Source organism: Catharus ustulatus, chromosome 14 (genome assembly GCF_009819885.2).
Source record: "Catharus ustulatus isolate bCatUst1 chromosome 14, bCatUst1.pri.v2, whole genome shotgun sequence".
Classification (NCBI taxonomy): domain Eukaryota; kingdom Metazoa; phylum Chordata; class Aves; order Passeriformes; family Turdidae; genus Catharus; species Catharus ustulatus.
In genome coordinates this window covers 8,403,609-8,426,386 of record NC_046234.1, presented here as the reverse complement: position 1 = coordinate 8,426,386, position 22,778 = coordinate 8,403,609, and the positions used below count along the sequence as shown (strand labels likewise).

General features: G+C 42.7%; 1 protein-coding gene across 1 annotated transcript; it reads right to left on the bottom strand.

Moving 5' to 3' along the window:
* Window positions 1-43: 43 nt before the first annotated feature.
* Window positions 44-22,366, bottom strand: IRS4 (insulin receptor substrate 4). The gene is made up of 2 exons (XM_033072117.1): window positions 18,719-22,366; window positions 44-2,436 (listed from the first exon to the last, which is right to left on the bottom strand). Exons 1-2 carry the CDS (start codon window positions 22,200-22,202, stop codon window positions 2,432-2,434), a joined length of 3,489 nt encoding a protein of 1,162 aa, XP_032928008.1. The 5' UTR covers window positions 22,203-22,366; the 3' UTR covers window positions 44-2,431.
* Window positions 22,367-22,778: the final 412 nt, after the last annotated feature.

Genomic DNA, 22,778 nt, shown 5'->3' with positions numbered 1-22,778 from the left:
AAAAACCCAAAAGTTTGTTTAAAAATAAAACCCAGACACCAGCTACATGAACACGTATTTACTGCAAGTAGCTCTATGGAAAGCCAAGTCAGATAAATATAAACACTATACAGAGCTTCAAGCCAGTCTCCCAAAACCGCAAACGTGATGTGTTTTACAAAGAAAACAACAGAACAATATTTACAATGGAAGACAAAGCCAGATCAATCAGCCCAACTTTAAAACAGATCTGTGGAGCAGAAATAGCAAATATAATGAACAGTTTCAACCATATATGTTTTCATTTGTACAGACAATAACTGTCCAATATCAAATTAAATTTACAGGACAAACATTGTTCTATCATTGGTATTTTTGTACTATACAGCAGCATAAACGGGTAGCTGGAAGGTAGTATATATAGTGATATGTTTTACATCATCTGAAAATGTTCTTCCAGCACAATACTGAATAAATTAGTTGCTGTAAACTAAGAGATTCAAAAAGATTGCATATTTATTATGCCGTACCTATTAGTATTTGTACCACTATACTTGAGGTTACCCATTTACTTATTTATTCAGCATGTATTAAATCAGTGCTGTATATTGTACAATGGCAGCCTCAGGGAATCTAATATGAAATAAGTATGTAACAAATTTCTTCAAAACAACCTTTTCCTTTCACATTAAATGTTTAGAACTATCTTCATTCAAATTTTGATTTCTTAGAAAAGATGTAAAGCTTTATAAAAAGCTGTCTATGTATTGCATTATTCATTTATGAGACCAACCAACAGCTATATGGCAAGACAGTATCATGGTCTGTAAGAGTGGTCGTGTTTTTAATTCCTGTATGTTTAGCAGCAAGTAATTATACCAACTGAAACTTCTCTTCCAGAATCAAAAACAGGTCTGTGCTTTTAAACCCTGTAGCAACAGTTTTTTCTGTCACTAGACATTGTGTAAGCTGACTAGTACCATGTTTCCTAAAAAAACCCCAAAAGAATCACCTCTTATTTTAGTGACATGTACATTTCATTACTTCTCAGAAATAGGTCTGGGTACACATCACTGAACAATCCAAGCTCACAGTGTCTCATTTGTTACACTAACTGTACCAGCAATCTAAAGGTTGTTGGAGGTGAGGCAGCCTGGCACATCCGTCGTACAATATACATGTGGAGGATTCCCAGCTGTGTGGTGCAGTACAGCATGAGGATTTTGTACCACTTTAAAACCCTTTAGCAATCGTCAGTGCCTTTTATAATCCATTGCATGTACCAATGACTAGCATCATGCTCTTTTAAGTTCATAGCAGTGTTAAAAAGCTAAACTCATTTCAACCAAAAAAAAATTCAGTACAAGAGTGAAGCACTTAAATTGTAGAAAAATCAGGGCTTATTTTTAAAATGTTAAATAGTCATTGTTCACATTTCTGTCAGTGGGATAAAGGCAATTGATGAGCCAACATTTTAATTTTACTTTTTTTCCCCATTATGCCAGAAAGAAAGAACAAAAATAGTCCCAAATTAAAAGTGGGACTTTGGTTGACAGTAAGATCAATTAGGGTGGTTTCCCTTTAAAAAGCTACAGCTGACAAGTCTAATGCAGAAGTCACAAACATTGGATATGACTCTGCAGTTCTCCATTCGAATCCATGAACAAGAACCTCATTTTACACAATTAATATTTATAAACAAGAACAAAAACAATCTACAAGACAACCAGCCCATTAATCCTACTTTGTACACACCAAAATTCTGAGCAAAAAAAAAATAATTCTGTTTAAGCTCTGACAGACACTTGATTTAAAAGCCTCTAGCCTATGTTCAAGAAATACCTCCTGTACCATAAAAGCAAAACCTTAAAAAAAAAGTAAAATAGGCAGAAGAGGTCTCTTTTCCTCAGACCCGTCAAGTTCCACGGGTTCACCCCTCAAGCTAATGTGCACCAATCCCTCCCTCCTTCTGCCCAGTCACCTGGAAAAATCTTGAACTGCCAAAGTATTTCTAAGCAATACATGTTTTAAGCTAACCACTTGTTAATGTACCAGAGAAGTAAAATCCATGTTCAACAGACAATCAGAAACCAGCTTTGACTTCTCAGAATAGGATTATTTTTTTTTAAATTAACAAGAGAGGCAGGAAGAAGAAAGGGACATACAGGGATCTCCTATTAGCATTCACACTGCCTCCCAAATAGATAGGACATGAAAGACCAAATTCCATCACCAAAGCACAGCTATGAAAAAATGTCAATTCAAATTAATTCAATTGCAGAGAGCCAATGTCTATGAAAAAAAAAAAATTAAAAGGATGTGTGTCTATGTCCGTGCTGGTGGAAATGAAAGTAGCCGGCTGGAGTTGAGCTTTGCTTCCAAAAGCACCACAGTTTCTGGAGTTACCAGCAGAAAGTCTTCTCTTCCAACAATGGTTTCCATGGCAATGCAATCAGTCTAAAAAGAAGGGGGGGGAAAAAAAAGTCAGTGACGTTTCAGATGCAAGTTGTACCAGAAAAAAAATGTTTTCTAGGGAGGAGAACACATGGAGCTTATCCACTGCAGAAATGAGAGCTGCTGACCACAGAACACAGGTCATTCACAGAGGGAGGAGTCACTCCCAGATGCCAACCCTTCAGAGATCCTGAGGGAAGGAAGAACGATGGAGTCTGAAGCAAGCACTGAAAAGCCACTGCAGTCAGAGTGACACATGTACATGGGACAGGAACTGGGGCAGCAGCCAGCCCATCCTGCCAGCCCGTGCTGGGGATGGACCAAGGCTCACAGCTGCCCACTGCACCGTCCCCACTGCCCTGCCGAGGCTGGCAGGGGAGAGAGCCCCAGCAGTGCCATCACCAGGTGTGACAGAGGCTGTGGCCAACGCTCCCACTCACAGCAGGCACAGCAACACCAACACTCCCTGCGCTTCCAGCTCCCAGCAAGGAGCAGCAAGTCATGACAGTTACACGCCTTGTCTTCAGCTTTTCAGGAAAAAACTCTATTTATTTATAATTAGAAACACCTCAGAGTACACTCATCCCTTTTGGAATAAAGTCTCACTACAAGGTAACACCCAAGTACAAAAGCACATGACTACAGCCAGCTTCCTTCTTCAGGGGCTTCAAACTGGAAAAGGCAGAAGTCCAAGCACTTGCTAGAATGAGGGGCAAAAAATATACTCTTGTATTGCATGAAGATACAGATGGCTGACAAGGCAGAAATGAAAACAGGAGGGAATCTGCCCTCAAAGCACAATATCAACCCTGCAATTAACCACACACATGCCAAGGTGAAAACAACTCAGGGGTTTCCTGACATGGAAGAAAAAGTGGTGAAGGGCATGCAAATGCTTTCTGCAATTGCATGAACACAAATGAGGAACATATAAAAAGTCACTTTCCAGCTCTCTACAAAGACCCTTCTACTCCCAGTTGAGCCAACATGAACAGTAATTTCCAGTCTGGAGGGCTACTGGCAGTCCACCCACACTGAATCACACCATCTCCAAGCTGGAACAGACTGTCCTCTTCCACCATTTCTGTCCTCTCAGCAAGACTGAGGGCATTGTCCTCTGCCAGCCAGGTGTACTTTGCTCAGGTTGTCTCCAAGGTCTGAGGTACGTACCTGTGGGATGTTTCCTTGCAGTACAGCAAAGAAGGGAACAACACTGAGAAACAATGAGTGGAAGAGGTTTACAGATATGAAAATGTCAGCTACTTTTTCCCTCAAAGCCACACAATGGCAGCTCTCCCCCTGTTCTGAGAGCTACGTGCCACAGTATGGGAACACTTCATTACACAGCACAGCAATGGCAGCACAGCCCCTGCAACAGAGGAAGGGGTTCTGGGGCTTAATCCTGTCCATACTCTTCTAGGGTCACAAGGAAATCAGTTACATCTCACTGCTGAAGATCTCCTAGTTCTTCCTTGCCTCTACTCCAGGGATGTACCAAAGAAAAGATGATTATGTAAAGAACAAGTATTATGTGTAACAATGCAAACCTGTATGTTTACTTACAAACCAATCATGAGGTATGCACACACAAACTCCACCCTGTGCTAAAGGACTTTGTATTTCTGTCCAGATGAAAAGTACTGTCCCTCCAAAAGAATTAAGAAAGAAACAAAAACAGGAAAAAGACCAAAGCTCAGCTGAGCAGCCCTGCCCCATCCCAGCACTCAGCAAAGGCTGCCTGTGGCTCCAGAGACAGATGGGCAAAGGCATGGTAGGGCTGGCAGCAGCAAGTATAGAGGGGTCCCTTCCATTTCAGGAGAAACTCCCTTTTATCCCTACACAGCCCTCACCAAGGTACAGGTGGCTGTGTTTCATTTTTCAAATATTTCAGTGATTTCAAAATACATTAACTTAGTTTTCTCCAATTAAAGAAACATCCTAAATACACAACTTGAGAATTTCTGTGTTATTTCATAACGCAGACATATACGTAACACATAGACATATAGACATCATAAGATCACTACAAAAAGCTACTGCTTGGTACACACAGAGCGTGATGTGGCCAGCAATGGCCTTGTTTTCACAAAAGCCCACTGAAATTATTATTTCTGAAATATTTTTCCTCTTTACAAAAACACTGTTTTGTTATATGACCAAAGGATGAAAATATGCACCACAGCTTGCAACGAATCACACCTCAGTGACACATGCAAGTCAAACATTAAAGCAGTTAAAGCTTCTAGATTAAACTTATACTCAATAAAAATTAACTTTACCAGCAACCCCCCACCCTTTCCTTGCTGTGGACTTGTAAGTTCACATAAAAGGAACTTCAAAAACTGTCTCTGCTTTTGTCGGGACATTTTTCCTCCACACCTTACACACAAGGCACACCTGAAAGCTGTCTGACAAGTTATTCTAATCTCTCCAAACACATCCCCAAAACGTTCTGAAGAGCAAAGGCCCAGTTGCTTGAATCAGACAATCCCATATGGCAGAACTTTAGGTATTTACACCTAAAATGTCTTGAATTTTTTCATAAACTATTGCCAAATTACATTTAAGATATTTGGAGGGGAAGAGGAAGGGCTTAAGAGCAAAAAATCCCCAAGCCTGCTGAAGTCCTAAGTTTAATTCTCTGAAGCAGCCTGATGTACTCAGGCAGCAGCACAGCAACCTATCCTAAAGCAAGAGCATCAGATAACTCTGGGCAGAACCCCAAAAAGCACACATTAATTTATCAGAAACCAGAAGAAAACCTGAGACCTCCCTGCAGCATCTCCCCTTCCCAAAACTCTGCACATCCTGAACAAGTGCTCATTAGTTTCCTGCCCTCATGATTGTAAACTACACTTCATCATGTTTCTCCTTCATTTTTAAGGTAAAACAATTGTGGGAACTGTAAATAAACATAAGCAAGTTTCACATAAACATTACCTACAAGCTGATGTCAGTCTCATAAAGCCTTGAGTCTCTCATACATGGAGCTATTGGTTGTCACCACTTCTCTAATCCCCTTATTAAAGCTAGGAACTGCAATATTGCAGTTGGAGTAGTATAGCTGTCTGGTGTCCTGAGTATCATATATGTATACATGTGTGTTTGTACATGTGTATGTATGTGTATATGGACACATATATCAGTCTCACACAGAAAAGGTTAAAAGCAACTTGTGAAACTTGACTGCATAAGAGAAAAATATTTCATCTGAAATCTAAGAGATCAAAGTCTTGCAAGATCCGATCCCTCCCACTAAGTGCTGCAGTCACCACCATTCCCAAGGGCCATCCTCAGCAGTCCATTCATGCTGCAGCCAAAGGCCTGGAGGTGACCCAGCAAAACATCCAGACATCACAGAAATCCCAGACCAGAGCAGTCTGCATGCAGGGTGAGTGGGGTCTGCAGCCCAGCCCAAACCAGCTGTGCAGTCACAGTCAATTCCTAAACCACAGAGCTGCCAGAGCTTCCCCCAAATCCCCCAGAGCTGTGCTGGATCACAGCCCTTACTGAGTCTCACAGGTCACTGCTCCCACAGGGGGCAAGCAGGACCTCGGGGTCACCTGGCTACCAGGGAGATTTATCAAGAGGCTCCTACACCACAAGAGAAGTCCATCAAAAGAGGTGTAAAATGGGGTTAATGTGAGAACAAGGCCAGCATGCTGTGCTGCTGCCACTGGATTCCCACCTGCGTGGCCCATACCAGAAGGATCCCTTTGAAGGGACGTGGCCTTTTTTTGAGAGGTTGCAAAAGGACTTGCACATTAAGCTCCTGGACAATTCTTCTCTCTCACACCTGAACTACTTCCATTTTTTCATTAACCAGATGGTGAAGGAAACCTAATGAGGCCACGCAGTGCTTGAAGAAAACAGCAGTCCTTCTGAGTAGCTGAATAATCTTATTTCAGTCTCATAATGTAAGATTCCTCAGACAACAATTTCCTATGTTAATAGCACAGATATGAGAATTGCTGATCAACAACTGCTGATCAAAAACCAGATTAACACTTCATACCAAATCCCATATGAATGGATTTAACTCAGCACTAACTAAACAGTAAAGGAAACTGTCAGAAAAGGGGAAGAAGAAACTCTCCTATAAGGTAAACAAATTATGAGATGTGAACTAGCAGAGACAAGTGGTACAATTCTCACTGAGTAACCCAGCATTCCCTGAAGTTCTCAAACAAAAATGCCACCAAATAAAACATGGTGACCAGATCACACAGAATTTTCTCTTGCAGTGTAAACACACAGCTGTTCTGTTCCTGGACTGTTACAAGCTCTTCTAAGAAAATCTACTCAGTCTATTAAAAAAAAACAAAATACAAAAAGAACCTCTGCAAAAAAACCATTTTGAGACAGCCCAAAGATATACTATTCTAAGTAGTTTTCATTGCATTGCACCCTACACCAGGCTTTTCTACCCAAACTTCAGCTCTATTAAGATTTTGCAGATTTTGCACAAAAGCTTCAGCCTTTATTCAAAATTGAGCTCTACTGCTTCAGACTATTGACAATACAAATTCAACTTCTTATCAATGTTTAGTAAGGAAAACTAGTCTAGAAAGCATCCAAACATTTTCAAAGTTCGTCTCGCAAAATATATAAGCAAAGTTTGGAAAACTGAAGCAACATTCTCTCCATTACATAATTCCATTTCAATTTGTCAGTTTAAGATGATATCATATTATAAAACTACATGCACTTGTCTGAATTGTGCTGAGGAACAATCAGAGGGAAAAGATTACAAGGCAGAAGAGAAACTAAGGGGCAAATATTTAAAATGGGATGGGAGCATGCCATTGCTCAAAAATGTTTTATTTCAAATTAAGGAACTCACTGAGAAAGCACACTGCAAGTTTTCTATGCAAAAATCACATAGTTTTATAAAAATTAGGGGCAGAGATATAAATCAGTTGTAATTCATTAGATACAAACCCAGTGTGTTCCACTTGAAAATGCACAAGATGAGAATATATCAAATTTACACTTAACTTCCTGAATCTTGTCAAGGCCATACAAGTCAGGACACTTAGAAATATACTGAGAGGTTCTGAGAACACAGCAGGCATACCCTAATTCTCTCAAAGAAATCCATCTTAAATAATACCTATTTTTACAGGGAAGACTTTTACTCACATAATTCTGCAATTGGTCCTTAAAAGGATAAAAGCTTTGCTTACTGAAGATATTAATTTAAGATAATTAAATTATTAAAATCTCCATGTCGAAGACTAAGACAGCTTAATGCTTTCTGGAGAACAGTGCTGAAGCTCTCCATTTCTTGAACTTCAGGTTAGGGGGAAATCAGAATTAATCTGATTTATGCAGACCAAAAGCAGCAGAGCAGCCCTAGATGTTTTCTGCACACAGCCACACAATATTCCTGTTGTTCAGGAAAGCACTAAACCCAGCACAACCTCAGGACACAGTGTGGCATCCAAAAAAATTTTGTTAAGCCGCCAGGCTGGGGCAGGAGCACAGCAGCAATTCCACATGGAGCCCTCCCCATGGCAGGCAGGCCAGGGAGGGATCATTTGCCAAAATACATTCTTCACAAATTAGTGAAAATCTGTTTTGCTCTGAATCTTACCAAATACACAGTTACCATCCCATGCCATTGTCCTATTTCTTGGAATTTTTATTTTAATGGTATAGCTTTAGACATTGCTGGAGGCAAGCAGTGTTACTGGAGAAAAGCCGATTTTCTTCTTAATTTGCACCTGGCAGACACCAAGTCTTCAAATACAAATCAAAACCTGACACACCTGCTGCACCCCTCACAGGTGCAGTCACAGTGCCTGGGTGACCCAAACGAGGCCCTGACACAGAGACATCCTGACTTGGCAAGGAGTTCCACTACCTGCTGACCACCAAGCACATACCCTATGCACTTTCTTCAGCCAACAACAGACTAATGATGCTCAAAATCAGTTAATTAATATACATTGAATCTATAATTTTATTGACTTTCCACAAGCAAAAAAAAAGCAAAATTTGGTTTAAAAAAACCCCTGTTGCATGACCCACTTTTCACTGGATAAAGTATTTAAACACAGCAATTAGTAACAATATCCCAGTGAAGCAGACTTTTCTTCAAGCTGTATTTCTAAAATTTAGAAGGAAAATTTGCTCTTACAAATAAGCTTTATGCCCAATTGTTCATTAAAAACATGGTTTTGCTATTATTGGCGCTCAGCAATTTCACGCGCTAAAAACTTCTGCCATGTTTTCAGATAACTTCTACCCACTTTGCAGAAATGCCTTATCTCTTGCAACAGTGGCTTTTTTTCCTGTTGGAATAAACAGCAGAGTTGTTTCTAGGAAGGCCTTATGCGCACTCCCTAATGTCATCTCTTTTGCTGATCTTATTCCTAGAATTACCAAACTTGCCTGCAGTTTTCGCAGACGTCTAATACCAACTCAAATTGCACTGGACAGCTTGACAAGAAGTTGTTGGGAGGTTTTTTTGAGTTTCTTTGTTTGGAGGTTTTAAACTAAATTTCTAGTACAATATAACAAAACAACACAAAAAATTAATTCTTCTCCACCTCAAAATACAAAGTTCAAAACTTCAGATTTTCATGTCGCAGAAGAATGAAAAAAAAGGTTCTGCTTTTGAAAAAGCATTCTCACAGCAAGTGTGTGAGTTACTGCACCTGACCTGAACTACAGAAAATATGGGTAATTTTTAGCCAAAAGATGCGAAGTTGTTTGTGTGGCTTCTTCGAGTACCAACCTGCTGCAATCCCCTCTGCTACCATGACAAAGGTCAGGAGTCCTCAGTGCCAACAGGGAGGAATACCTCCTGTCTGTGCTCTTGCTGCAAAGTGGGCATTATGAACTGTTTGGAAATAAACAGTAAAGAAAACAGCCACAGCAAACACCTCTGCACACACAGCCCTGCTTCCTGCATCCAGAAAGGACTTGGAATATTTGGGAAGTTTCAGTAGTGCAGAAAAACTCCTGCAAGGTGACACAGCTTCCCAGTGAGGAACAGTCTGGTAACAACAACCCTTTAACCTGCAGAGAAGTACTGGGGCATAACAAGAAATTTTAAAAGCCCAGATTATACCACAGGTCCACGCTATGTGTGGTACAACGCACTGGACAAGTGTATGGCAGAGGACACAGCATCTACGCAATCTTAAGAGGCCTGGAGAAAAAAGATAAGATTTGTTATCTCTTCCACTACACAAACCAGAGGCTGCCAAACAAACTGGTAAAGAGCAGGATCCAAAATGGACAGAGGTCTGCATGCAGCATGTCCTGATGGACTGCAGGCTGCTGGGGATACAAGGAGTTTACACAGGATTAAAGAGAGATTGGAAAAGTACTTGGATTAAAGAGAAATAAAGAATTATGAAACAGATAAACTACATCAGGTTTAAGAAACCCCTGAAGCTGACAAAAAAAGAAAAAAAGAAAATCTGAGGCTTGGGTGTATGTTTGTGGGAGGTACACACCTGCCCTGCTCTTCCTCTGCTGGGCAGTGTCTGCTTGCAGGCACAGGTCTGGGGCTTGAGCCAAACTACTCTTAGGAACACAAGCAAGGGCAGTGTCACTCATGACTAATAAACAGCTTCCCACCTTTCCCAAAACTTCCCTTCTACATGAAATTTCACCTGTTGTAATTCACCCCCCTTCCCTCTTCTCAGCTACTTTAGACATTGACACCTGCAAGCATTCAACACTACCTTTTTCTTTCACCTCTGTAGTGTCAAAAATGACTGTCCAAGGCAGAAAGTTTCTACACATACCCACATGGTTACACACCTGTGCAGGCTCATGTATGCCTGCACAGAAAAATAAATGTATCTTTGCTATCCATGACTCTGCTATCACACACAGCAGTGGCATGCATCAGTTTTTTACATTTCCTAACTATTACATTATTGACTCTCCATTAATATCAGGACACCCCAAACCCTGGCTCATGCAGGGGAGGAAAAGAAAGGTTCATGTCGGACTGCACGTGTGAAGCAACATCCTCTCAAACCCCAGGACGTGCCCAAGAGCCAAGGACTGCACCTTCAGCTTCCAGGAGCAGTTTGGGAGCTGTCAAGTACAGAGTTAAAGTGACTCTAAACACAGACAACGTTTAATCAAGAGTGTCCAACCCTTGTTTAGTGTCTGCCTTGTGGAACATGTCAACACTTATATTTCAATCACTCACACCCTCAGCAGTGAATCAAGTCTCGATGTTGCCACCACTTCCAGATTTACCCAAAACCACTGCAGCATCTGTTCAACCTGATCTACAGACACAGAAATAGTGACTTTCTCTTTTGAAAGTGATTGTGCTGCACTCCAGCCTCCATGGGCATCATTCCTGCAGCTAACAGCACTGCAGCAGCAATGAGCAAGTCCCATGCAGACCTCCCCACCCAGAGATGGGCTCCAAATGCTCTGGTGCATTGGTTACAAATACTACAGGTGACTATCTTCCAAGCCCCACTGCACCTTCTCTCCAATGCTAGAAGACTGCCTGAAACTCAGAGATACCACCTAAAAAACCCTCAAGAATGAACCAGTAGTAATGCCAAGGCAGTTCCACCAGCTTTGCTGCTTCTGGAGCAAAGTCTTAGCAGGAACAGAGGCCCTAGTCCACACAACATTAAGTGCCAAGGGATGCTGGACAGGATGCTCCAGTGTTTTGGTATGCATTCCTGCACATCTGCTCACACAGAATCTACCAGCCACACATCTGCAGGAAAATTAACTGACAGAAAGGAAAAAGAAATAAAAACTGAAAAAAAAAAATAAAAATCACTTTCCACATCTAAAAGAGAAGTAAACATTGGGACATGCTCCTGACTCAAGAGATACATGTTGGCCCACATTCCTCTTACCAAGATTAATATCCTGGCCTGTGTTCTGACATTTACCTCATCCTTTTCAAGTCATTTAAACCATTATGACCACTGTATTTATAGCTCACTACCTTCCCTTGCTCCCTGCCATGTGCATATCTCCATCCAAGGGCCTCCACCAGCTTCCTGCCCTACAACCACTCTCAGCAGCCTTTTATCTTTTCCAGGGTCTTATCTGGACTCTGCCAATGGCAGCAGCCTTGATCTCTATCTTACTCTCCACCCCAGCACATTAGGTTTCATCCATCTCTTTAGTTTCATCTTTAAATTGTAAGCTACTTATGAGAGGAACCAACACAGGACCAACACATTAACATTTGCAGCACCATAGGGGGATCTCCATCCTGTCTACCTGCTCAGGTTCCACAACAAGTAGAGATCATATCTGGAGAGATCCTGTCTGAAGTTACATGCTTTCACTAACAGACTGTCGTAATAATGTCTGAAGGACCTCAAGATCAAATCTGTTAATTTTTTCAGCTCATTTCTAACTGATTTCCTGTTCACCACAATCTGCAATTTAAAAACATCTTTTTTCTAAAAACACTTACATACAAATCCCACCCACACCAAAAAAACACCACATGGTGAAATATAGACAAAAAAGGCCTTTCAAAGCATTTCATACAGCAAAAAACAAATGTTGTTAAGGAGCAATTGAACTACTGGAAAAGCAAAGAGCTTACAAATTGTTCTAACAGATTAACTTAAGATTCAGAAGAATGCTATACAGGAAACAGAAATGCCAATGCTTGTCAATAGCTTAAACACGGGTTTCATATAAATGATGTATCCACAGCTCACATGAAAAGCTCTTGGGCTAGTACGCAATCAATATTTATCAATGATGCAACATCTGCTTCACTATCACTAAGAACTTCCCAAACTCCTGCCAGCCTAGAGATCTGGGTAAGAAGAAGCACAAGTTTCCAAGAAATAATTCAGGCTATCTAGCAGGAAAAAAAGTTACAAAAAGTTAGCAAATTCATCTGGTCAGCAAGAACCATAAACAATAAAGTAAAAAAACAAAGCTGGGTCAGCATGAATACAGGAACAGAATCACACTATTCCCTGTGGAAGGAGAGCATCCCTCAACAGTGCCTCAATAAATTCAGAAACCAATTTTAATAGGGTTTTTTGCAGCCCTTTTGATATTGTTTCCTATAATTTTCAGGGGGAAAAAAAAGCATTTTGATACTTTCAGTCTTTCAGCAAAATTCTGTTCAACTAAAAAGGAACTCTTTCTCCAAGTAGGCAGCATATTTATCAGTCTTTCATAACCTAGCAAAAAGGAAGTACTATTCTTATCTATTTCATGCCCTAAATAATAATTCAGTTTGGTATTTATAGAAGTTCATAACATACATATGCTATGCAGTGAATACAAACCCTATTTACCTTCAGTAGTAACTTATTAAAGTTTTCAATTTTCTTGAGTCACATTAAGTTGTATCTTTACCTTGGAACTACAGCCAAATTTCACCTATAGTAATTTCAGTATAAGCCACTTCTTTCAAAAACCTTCTCTTCTTGGAAGAATCAAAAAAATTAGACCTCACACTTAACTCATGAATCACTGGCAGACAAAATACACACACACAGGTGCAGTCTCAATGGTTTCCATCCAACCACAGATCTAAATCAACAGAAAAATAATTTCTGGAAATAAGCAACCTCTGGCCCTTAAGATACAGCTCGTGACTTGAAGAGGGCAGATAATTCTTGCTAAGTCTACTAATACTGTTGCTACTGGGGTAATGCTACACCTGAAGCAAAATCTCCACAAATCCAAACACTTATATATGTTCAAGATGGTTTAGGTAAGATACTCAGCAACACCTCTGAAACGCCTTTGATGAGTCAGGCTCATTTACCTTTGTCTTCCCACTGTGCTCAAGTATGTCAGAAATTCCTTCCTGATCACAGCTCTGCCTCTAAAGTAAATCATAACCCATCTCTAAGCTTGAGTGATCTTCAGAGTTGCAGGGCTTGATTAAAACTGGAACATACATCTCCATTTTTCCCTTGTCACTGCCCAAACTTGCAAGACAATAGTGCATTTTGATCACAGGACTGATGGGAATATGTAGAAACTAAACTGAAAAAAGTTAAACAGCAAATTTTCAAACAATTCTCCAGCCAAGTCATTACACACCACTTAAGGATGTGTTGTAAGATAATAGGCCATTTTTAAGATAAAACAGCAGCAACAGTACATCCCCAGGCTCCAGAAAGCTTGACTCTCTCACACCTGCCCTCCAGTTTTATCATGCCATTTTTGAGTTGAAGAATGCCACATTTGATCACAACAGTACCTAAAATAGAACTGTAGAGTTTGTTTCCTTCTTCAGCTCAGAAAAACAAACTTAGTGCAATCAACAGAATTCAGCATGGTTTTGGGAGCACCACAGATCCACAAACAGAGCACACATATGCCAAGTTACAACACACTATTATAAGCTCTTTTTAGTACCACCCAAATCCTTCCCTGACCAACCAAAATGACGAAAATGTATTAAAGATCCTTTCATTAAGGACCATACACAGAGAAAAGCAAACCCAAACTCTACCTACTGCTAACATACCACTGGACATAAAAAACCCTCAAAGAAATACCTAGTGACAAACCACGCCAGTAAACACATGCTGGAATACAACCTCTGAAAAGATCAAATAAGCACTGCCCACTCTCTGCAAGTCCAACCTGCTGCCCCAGCAACTGGGCAACAAGGGGCCCTCGGACATCAAGGGAGGAGGGGAAAATGTGAAGTTGTAGAGGGAAGAGTAAAAGATTAATAATGCATTTAAGATTAACAAAATACTTTAAAATAAAAACAAAACAAATCCAAAAACAACCAAAAAAACCACTCTGAACCTATGCTGGATTACTCCCAGACTTCACTGCATCCTGCAGCCAATGCTTTTATACCTACTAGACAACTACAAGCAAAAGGTTTTAGACTTCCAAAAAGACAAATGTCACCATTCGCTGCAGCTATGGATTTAAAGTCTGGAAAGCTGATTTCCAGAAGTATTTCAACACCTACTCTAACTATGCATTCTCTTTCAATGCCAGGGGAACATTCTTGTCTCAGACTTTCTCACCAAAGTACAAGTAAAACTGAACTGATTCTTCGTCAAATATATCATCATTAACTCACTCCCACACCACACAGCAAAAATCTCTTCTGCCTTCAGCAGTTCACATACTACTCAAGAAGAAATTCCCTGGGTATTTTTAAGCATAGCTGTAAATTACCCAATATTATTCAAGTAGCATCTGTTGCAGCAACATTAAAATGGTTTGAGTTGTTTGGGATTTTTAAGAATTATTATCCCAGCACTACTTTAGAGATGTAGGATACACAGTGGCATTTGGATGTGCTACAGCAGAGTTCTTCAAATTATTTTTGTGTGGGCCCCTGCCTTAAATATTCCACCAATACAAAAGAGTCTCAGTTTAAAACAAACTTTAAAACCAGTACTTAGAAACCAAAAAGGAGTGGTTATTTGCTTCATATCCCATAAACTGCAATTTACTATATTAGTAATAGCTAAAACTTCCAGCTTCTGAATTTCTCAGTTTATATTGTTCCTTATATTCTTCAAGATTTTGCATTTGAATTATGTAAGTTACCTGAAAGGATTTGGACAATTTGGAACATAAATTCTGCTTTACAGCTGTTGTTGTTTTCCTTCCTCTCAGCTTCCCAAAGTGTACAGCACTCTCTCCCAGTCTAGCACAGAGAGATTAAAAAGGTGGGGAACAATTATATTATAATCCTACACTTTAGAGAACATCTTAAATAATATCTCAGCATAGTGTTAGAGTATCAGGTAAGTATCACAAAGTAGCAGATAAGATTGAAGAGTGGGTGTAAAAGAGCCGAGTTGCTATTAAGCTGAACATTACATTTACAACATTAAACAGCTGTTTTTTGAGTCCAGGGTATCTTCGCAGGTATAATATTTCTAATTAAGACTGAAGAAACTTGTGTTACACAGGACTCATTATGCATTTTATTACTGCCCATTCTCATTATCCTGCTTAGTTTCTACAAGGTCCAATAACAAGGTATACATTAGCTAAACCCTGTTTGAAGGAGCTTTAGTGTTCTGTACTCCTAGCACAAAATGTCATGACTCAGATTCATGTAATCAAAACTGCAAACCACTTACTTCAACATTGTGTAACAATTTCATGATGAAATTGTTTTGCTAATGACCTGCTTAAACTGCAAGCATTGAAAATCAGGATCTTATATTCTTTTTATCATTGAACTCAGCTCAACTGAGCTCAGCTTTGCCTAAGCCCCAAAAAAAAGTTCAATAACAAGTCAGACCAAGTTACCATTCCAAGTTTGTGCTCTCCCCCTTCTCCATGCATGTCATGAATGGAGAAGGGGAAAAAAAAGTTTGAATCACATCAGTGAACCTGAACCAGAAGTAGTTTGGGAATTACAATGAGGGAGCAGTGATGCATTGGAAATCACTCCACCACCCTCGGCAGTTTGGAGAACACGGCTGAGTCACGGAACACAATATGCCATTTAAGCAAATAAAAACTAAAAGCAAACAATCCAAAGCTGAGAAGTGTTTTCCTTCCAATAAAACTGTGGTTCAGGGAGAAGAGATTAAATTCTCTACCTGGCAGAGTTAAATACAAATGGGACAGCTCCTTTCTAGGAAGTAAACAGTAAATACATCTGCTAAATGTCTTCCTTAAAAATTGATTTAACCACAGAGCACTTTTTCAGGCAGAGAGACTGAAAAAGTGAAATGCAGTAAGAAAGACAGCACACAGTTCCACTGAGTCTCCAAAAGTATTAAAAATATCAATTACCTAAAGGCACACTACACCTCTTCAGGAGACAAGAGGTTTAAGAGTGAAGCTTCATTTTCACTACTTAATGGAATGTGAAAATGTTTTTGGATTACAGAAAACTTTTTAAATATTACAATCAAAGCTTTATTACCACAGAAACCAATAAGCTGTTTAAATAATACAGACTTCTAAAACTGTGTTTGCTAAAGCTCAGAGACGTGATTTCATACATGAAAGTAAACAGCTATCCTTATAATCAAGAATTTTAAGTAATTCCTGAGAAACAGATACATACCAGGAATTTACAGTACTGTATTCAAGTCTGGCAAGCTGCTTTTAGCCTGGACTACTCCAAAATCTGTTCACCCCTTCATGAGCCCCTACAAGTGACCAGTGTCCACACCCCACCTACCCTCCTACTATATACCAGAAATATTTTACAATGCCTTTATAGAAAACTGTTAGGTCTTGTACAATTTTGTGTCTCTTATTAGGACTAGAAAAATGCTTGATTTCCTGGCAAAGCCCATGTTTTTGCACAGAGCTGGTTTTGCCTGCTTTTAAATATCTCAATTCCCAACAAAAGCCAGCAGCTGTTAGGCCTCTCACTCCTCTGCAGCTTGTAATAGAATAGGGAAAAACCCCAAGAGTGGGGCTGTAGATACTTTGCTGCAGCAGTAATAAGCAAAATGCTTATCATAAATAAAACTTCTAAACACACTATCTCTTGTAAACTATTTTTCAATGTAGTATTTACAATACAGCTGAAAGGAAAACATATAATATCATATCATATTCGTTCTTTTTTCATCTTAATTCTGTAAAAATTTTTACTTTATAACACAGATTTTAGTCATCTAAGGGGAATAAGATCAAGTTAAAAATTCTGGTGGTTTTGGAGGTGCTTAAAAAAAACAAAGAAAAAACGCACAAAAAATACCCAAACCAGCTGCAGCAATCAGTGTGCCTCTGACTGCAGATTTAGCAGACAAATCTTTGAAGTGCTGAAAGACTAACTTTGGAAGAAAGCGCTTCTTGGACTGGCAACTTTCAACATCTTCTAAATTTGATTCCAATAAAACAAAGCAGAGGAAAAAAAACCACTAAGGCAAACCACACATTTCTGCACAGCCCCAAGCAGTGCTGCCAGACTCTGCACAGCATGTGAGCTGAGTCAGGCTTATACTTTTCACTAGAAAAGCCTATACAATTCTAAGCAACACCTGCAACACCTTCTACCTTTAGAAACTTCGTTTTGCAGCAAAACTGGGAAAAAAAATCCTTCCAGTGTTTAAGACTGCAATTAAAAATAAAAAAGTCAGCAGCAGCCTGCTCCCTTATTACTTTATCTGTGGACAGAGCAGACAAGTATCAATGTCCAACCATGATTAGATATTTCCTCTTAGTATCCAACAATTACTGACTATATGTACATTTGCAAAGAGAGGAAAATACAACTTCCAACAGGAACGGTTTTCTTCCAGGAGAGTGAATTCCAGTAAGGAGTTCAGTGGGTCACTGGCACCAAAGCAATGATTACTCTTCCAGAGTTCCAGTACAGCACTCGAACACATCGCTGCTCAGTCGGGTTCATGCACGACACCCCTAATTACTGGCTTTGCTCCCACCATGACAGCTTATCCCATGAACAGGAGTGCCCCTCCTCTTTCCCATGCCTTCTCCCCACCTGCATTACCTTACCGCTGGGTCAGACCACTGACAATTTGAAAGGCAGCAGCCTCCCCTCCCAAGTTGCTGACCTGGAAGACACAGCTCAGAGCCTGCTCTTCCTCACCCACAGGCATTCCTCACCTGCTACACAAAAGGGAGAACCCAGGGAAAGGTTACAGCTCAGCTGAGCCCTAGGTGGTGAATGTGAAGGACATAAGCTGCCTGAGTCCCCCTCCACACTGGTCAGCCAGGTCCTCAGGCTTCTCCAGAGGACACAAGGATGCTGTGGAGACCAGAGCTCAAAAGGAGCCACCAAACCTTCAAGAGAAAAAAACTGAGTTCTGTTTACATAAGATTCAGCTAAATAGATCTGGACAGATTTGCACACTAAAAAAACTATAATGTGTATTTCAACTACATTAAGAAGAAACAAGAAATATATTTAAGTCTCAAATTTTGAGGTCTAAACCAAATTTAGCCATTTTGAGCTTTCAAATTACAAAAATTTCAGTTCAGGAAAAAAAAATTAAGAGTCATCTAGCTCTAAGAAGGGAAAAACAGCAAAACAGAAGCGAAGGCAAGAGCTACCATAACTTCAGAAAAGAATTCACAACATGACATACCATTAATGCTTATGTTAGCAAAATTAATAAAAAATAAAAAAGGCAGGTGACAGTTTGGTAACACCTTTGACTGCCTGGAAGAGGCACATAAATCCTTTAGGCCAAGGATCACATCCTCTTTCACTGCTGTTCAGTGGTTCAGATGCTGCACTACAACAAAACTGGTTGTACTAGAATAACATGGGAGATTATAAAAAGCATTTGCCCAACTCTGAAAACAGTGCTAAGCAGACAATCTAATTCCTATGGTTAAGCAAGCATGAAAGGGAAGTGCTTTTAAAGTTACAAACCTTTTCTCGCAGCGTTACACTTGAGCCCATCTGATCTGCTGAAATCTATGCTTACGTAAGCTCCACTGTCCAAACCTGAAGTACCATTCTGGAGATGGCAAGCTGGCGCTGTAGTACTCGCCTCACAGCTTAGAGGGTCATCGCGTAAATTCAGAGCAATGTAGTTTAAGCCATTCTGAAATCCAGTTGAGGTATCCCTGGACATTTTGCTTTCCTGACCATTGGCAATGTTTTCATCCGGTTTTAACCAAACATTGTCGAATGAGGCAGAGCTGTGTCTTTTGCTACTGTCAGTAAAGAAAGAGGATGAGGTCATCACAGTCCCAGCAGAAGAGAACGTTTCAGAACTGTGTCTCCTCCTGCCTTGAGGGTCAGCTCGAATCACTTTCGGTCCTATAGGAGGGTCAGAGCTAGGGACAGAGAAGTTACTGCTACCAGCGTATCTATCAACAATGCAGAGTCTATTAACGATGGACGAAGGACTATCCATCTTTACAGCACTGTCAGATTCAGTGGCAAATGGCCTTGGTGGTGTTGCTGCTATGTTGAACGTCATCTCAGTGTAGTCATCAGTCCTGTTACTTGCTGTGCTCACACAAGCAGCACCAAACGAAAGCCTGGAATAGTCAGGGTTTGGTTGGTTTCTAGGAATACTGGAACTTGCATAATCTGAAATATCCGTAAGAGAGTTCGACAGCTCCTTCGCTGCTTTCGGTGACTGCACATCCAAGTCAACACTCATGTAATCAGAGAGCGGTGACTGCCTGTGGTCACTGCTTGAGCCTAGAGACGATGGAGATCCTTCTGCAGATAAGGAATACGGTGTGTTACTCGCCTTTTCATTAAAATCAATATTTATGTATTCACCAGGACTCGCTGGCTCAGGCGGAACTGTACGATCATACATCCTGGGGATGGTATTGCTCCCTCTCGTACCTAGGGGCAGTCGTGTGGGCCTGGTAGCCCTGTTCTGCAAAAGTCCTTCATCTGAACCTTTCAATGTCGGCAATTTAGAGATGCCATTAGCCAGATTCTCACTGCTGACCTCCTTTACATTTTCTGGTGCACCATACAAGAGTTTTCCAGGTGAAGACATTGGAACATATTCACTGTGGTCACCATTTTGTCCTGATAATGCCTTAAAGCTTCGGGGCAAAGAAAAATACGAACTAAAACCTTTGGAAACAGAAGTGGTATGAATATAATTTGAATCACTGGGGTGCTTTGGAACTGAATTACCAGGTGACATATCCATATACTCGTTGTTTACGATCTTCTCATTACTTCCTTTAGAAGCAAATCCAGTTAAAGGACTCCGTACAGGGGAAGAGCTGCCCTTTGGAAACATCATCATATAGCCTCGGGAATCAACCTGAGATGGTGACCATGAATTGTTAATCTGTTTTGGAACAGACATGCTTTTAGGAGTCATTGGCAAATAATCACTGGTACTGGATAGAGAAGATGCAACTCCTGGCATCATTGGCATGTACCCATCATCCCTGGCTTTACTCCTGCTTTGGTTACACATGGAATCAAGGTTAGTGTCACTGTACTCCAATTCATGGTTATCTTTCAGTTTTGGTATTTCAGAATAAAGTAATCGTCCATGATTTCCTGCAGAATCTTCATCCAACAAAGATGTAGTTTGTGTTGTCTTCTGCTGCACTGCTACAGAAGTTGGCTTTGTTAGAGAGTAAGTTCTTTTCCTGAAACATTTTTCAGCCTCCATATAATCATCTCTTGAACCATCGTCTCCCTGATGCTTATTCATGGACATGTACTCACTCAGACAGTTCTCCTCTCTGATAGGTGGTGTGTTTCCCAGGGAATCCGGTGTATTACTCCTCACTCTAAAGTACCTGAAATCTCCAGGGCTGGAGCCATACTCATCAGAGGAGATGAATCCCCCATCACTTGGGGAACCACAAACAGATGAGCTGGAAGGCCTGGTCAGCATGTCTGAAGCAGAACCATGGCCACTGCTGGAAGAAACACTGATGGGACTTGTGGTGGAGGGAAAATGAGAAACGGGCAGCGAAGCAGACCTGGTATGGTAAGAGGAGCTGAAAGCAGCCCTCACGTATCTTCCACTCCCTTCTTGCCGGCCCAGATTCATCCTTGCAGTATTCAGGTGGATCAGGCTCCCAGTCACTGACCTAAAAGGTCTAGTCATGGTTCCCTCTCCTTCACTGGATGTTCTGAAACGATAGGAATTGTTGCTTTTGGTGGCAGGAGGAGTCCCTCCAGCAACACTCTCAGTTCTAGATCTTCTCTGCAAGCCTGTCTGGCTGGGGGGCAGGTTGCCCAAGTGCCTCCTGGTGGTGATGAAGGATATGGGATTGGTACCACTGCCACCACCAGAAGACTGGCTCTTGCTTCGGGGCCTGAACTCTGCAAAGGCCTTTAGAGCTTTCATGGTATCCAGAAAAGTCTCGTGCATATTTTGGGCAACAACTGAATCATCCACTTGCATCCAGAGTTCTCCAGGTCCAATAGAGGCAGATCTGCCCACTTCAATAAAGAAGAAGTTCTCCGAGTGTCCGCAGCGGCGAATGTTCATAAGCTGCAAGTGAACAGAGGGCACCTCCGAGTTCAGCTTGACAAGGTGGATAGCCTTGCTGGAAAGGCACAGCCTGTACACTCCAGTGAGGTTCTTCGTTTGTCCCAAGCCTTTGGGCTTCACATTGACCTGCCACACCTCCTTGAACACGGTGCCAGGCCTTAGGGCAGCCCCGTAGTGCTCATCATCCTCATCCACCTGCTGATCAGCATGGTCCTCCTGCTCCAGAAAGCCCCTCTTGCTCTGATTCATGAGCTCGCTGATGGCCTCGTACCAGGCCTCCTGCTCGGCCTCGTTCTCTGCCAGCATGGCGAAGTACTCATCCTTGGTGTACAGGGCGATGATGTGCTTGTGCTTAGCGTCGGCCCGGCGACTGACGGTGAAGCACTGGTACAGGGGGATGACCCGCTTGGGCGGGGGGCAGCACAGCGCAGCTGCCCCGCCGGCCCCCGCTGGCCGCAGGCTGCTCTTGAACTTCTTCTCGCTGTCATAGTACTCCAGCCGGGCGGGTGCCAGGTGGCTCTCGGCCCGCAGGACGAAGTAACGCTTGTGCCCGTGCTTCTGCTTCCGCAGGTACCCGCACTTCCTCACGTCGTCGCCGGCGCCGCGGCCCGCCGGGGGGGGCTGCCCGCCGCGGCCCGCCGAGGGAACGGCCCGGCCCGGTGCGGGGGCGGCCTCGGGCGCCGGGCACAGCGAAGCGCTGGGCGAGCGCCGCAGCAGCAGCAGCAGGTGGTGCGGCTGAGGGGACGAGCAGCGCCCGCCCTCGCCCGCCGCCGACTCCCCCTCGCCCGTCGCCGCGCCGAGCACGCCGGGCTCCTGCTGGGGCGCGGCTCCGCCTCCCGTGTGCCGGGCGCCCGGCTCCTCCTCGCTGCTGCCGCTGCCGCCGCCGCCGCCGCCCGGGCCATTCATCCCGCTCGCCATCTTAGGGGCCACGCAGGGTCCGGGGCACAGGGCGGGCAGCGGGAATCCGCGCTCACCGGAGAAGCGCCTCGTGCATGGGAAGCGGGCGTTGCCTCCTGCGCCCCCAGCCCGGTCCACGCCTCCGCCAGTCGCTCCGGCCGCTCGCACTCACGGGCGGCGGCGGCGGCAGCAGCGCGGCGAAAACATCACGTGACGCCGCGGAGGGCGGGGCCGCGGAGGGCGGGGCGCCCAGAGCGCGGGGTGAGGGGGCAACGGCGAGCCGACCGTGCCGCGCGCCAGAGTGGCAGCGGCCGAGCCAATAGGAAACGGCAATCCTTGGCCAGCGAACCAATCAGCGAGCGGAGCAGGGAGAGGGAGCAAGTCTGGCTACGCCCCGTCCGTGGAGGCGGGGCTACAGCGGACGGGCAACGCGGCGGACCAATGGGAGGTGGCGGCCGTCCCGGGCTGGCCGCGACCTGCAGGAGTGTTTCCTGTGCTGGAGAAAGAGGCGGGGCCGACTGTGATTGGCAGGAGGGTTGAGCGGTCGGTCCGGCAGCCAATCCGCGCCTCACACACACAGACGGGGGACGCAAGGCC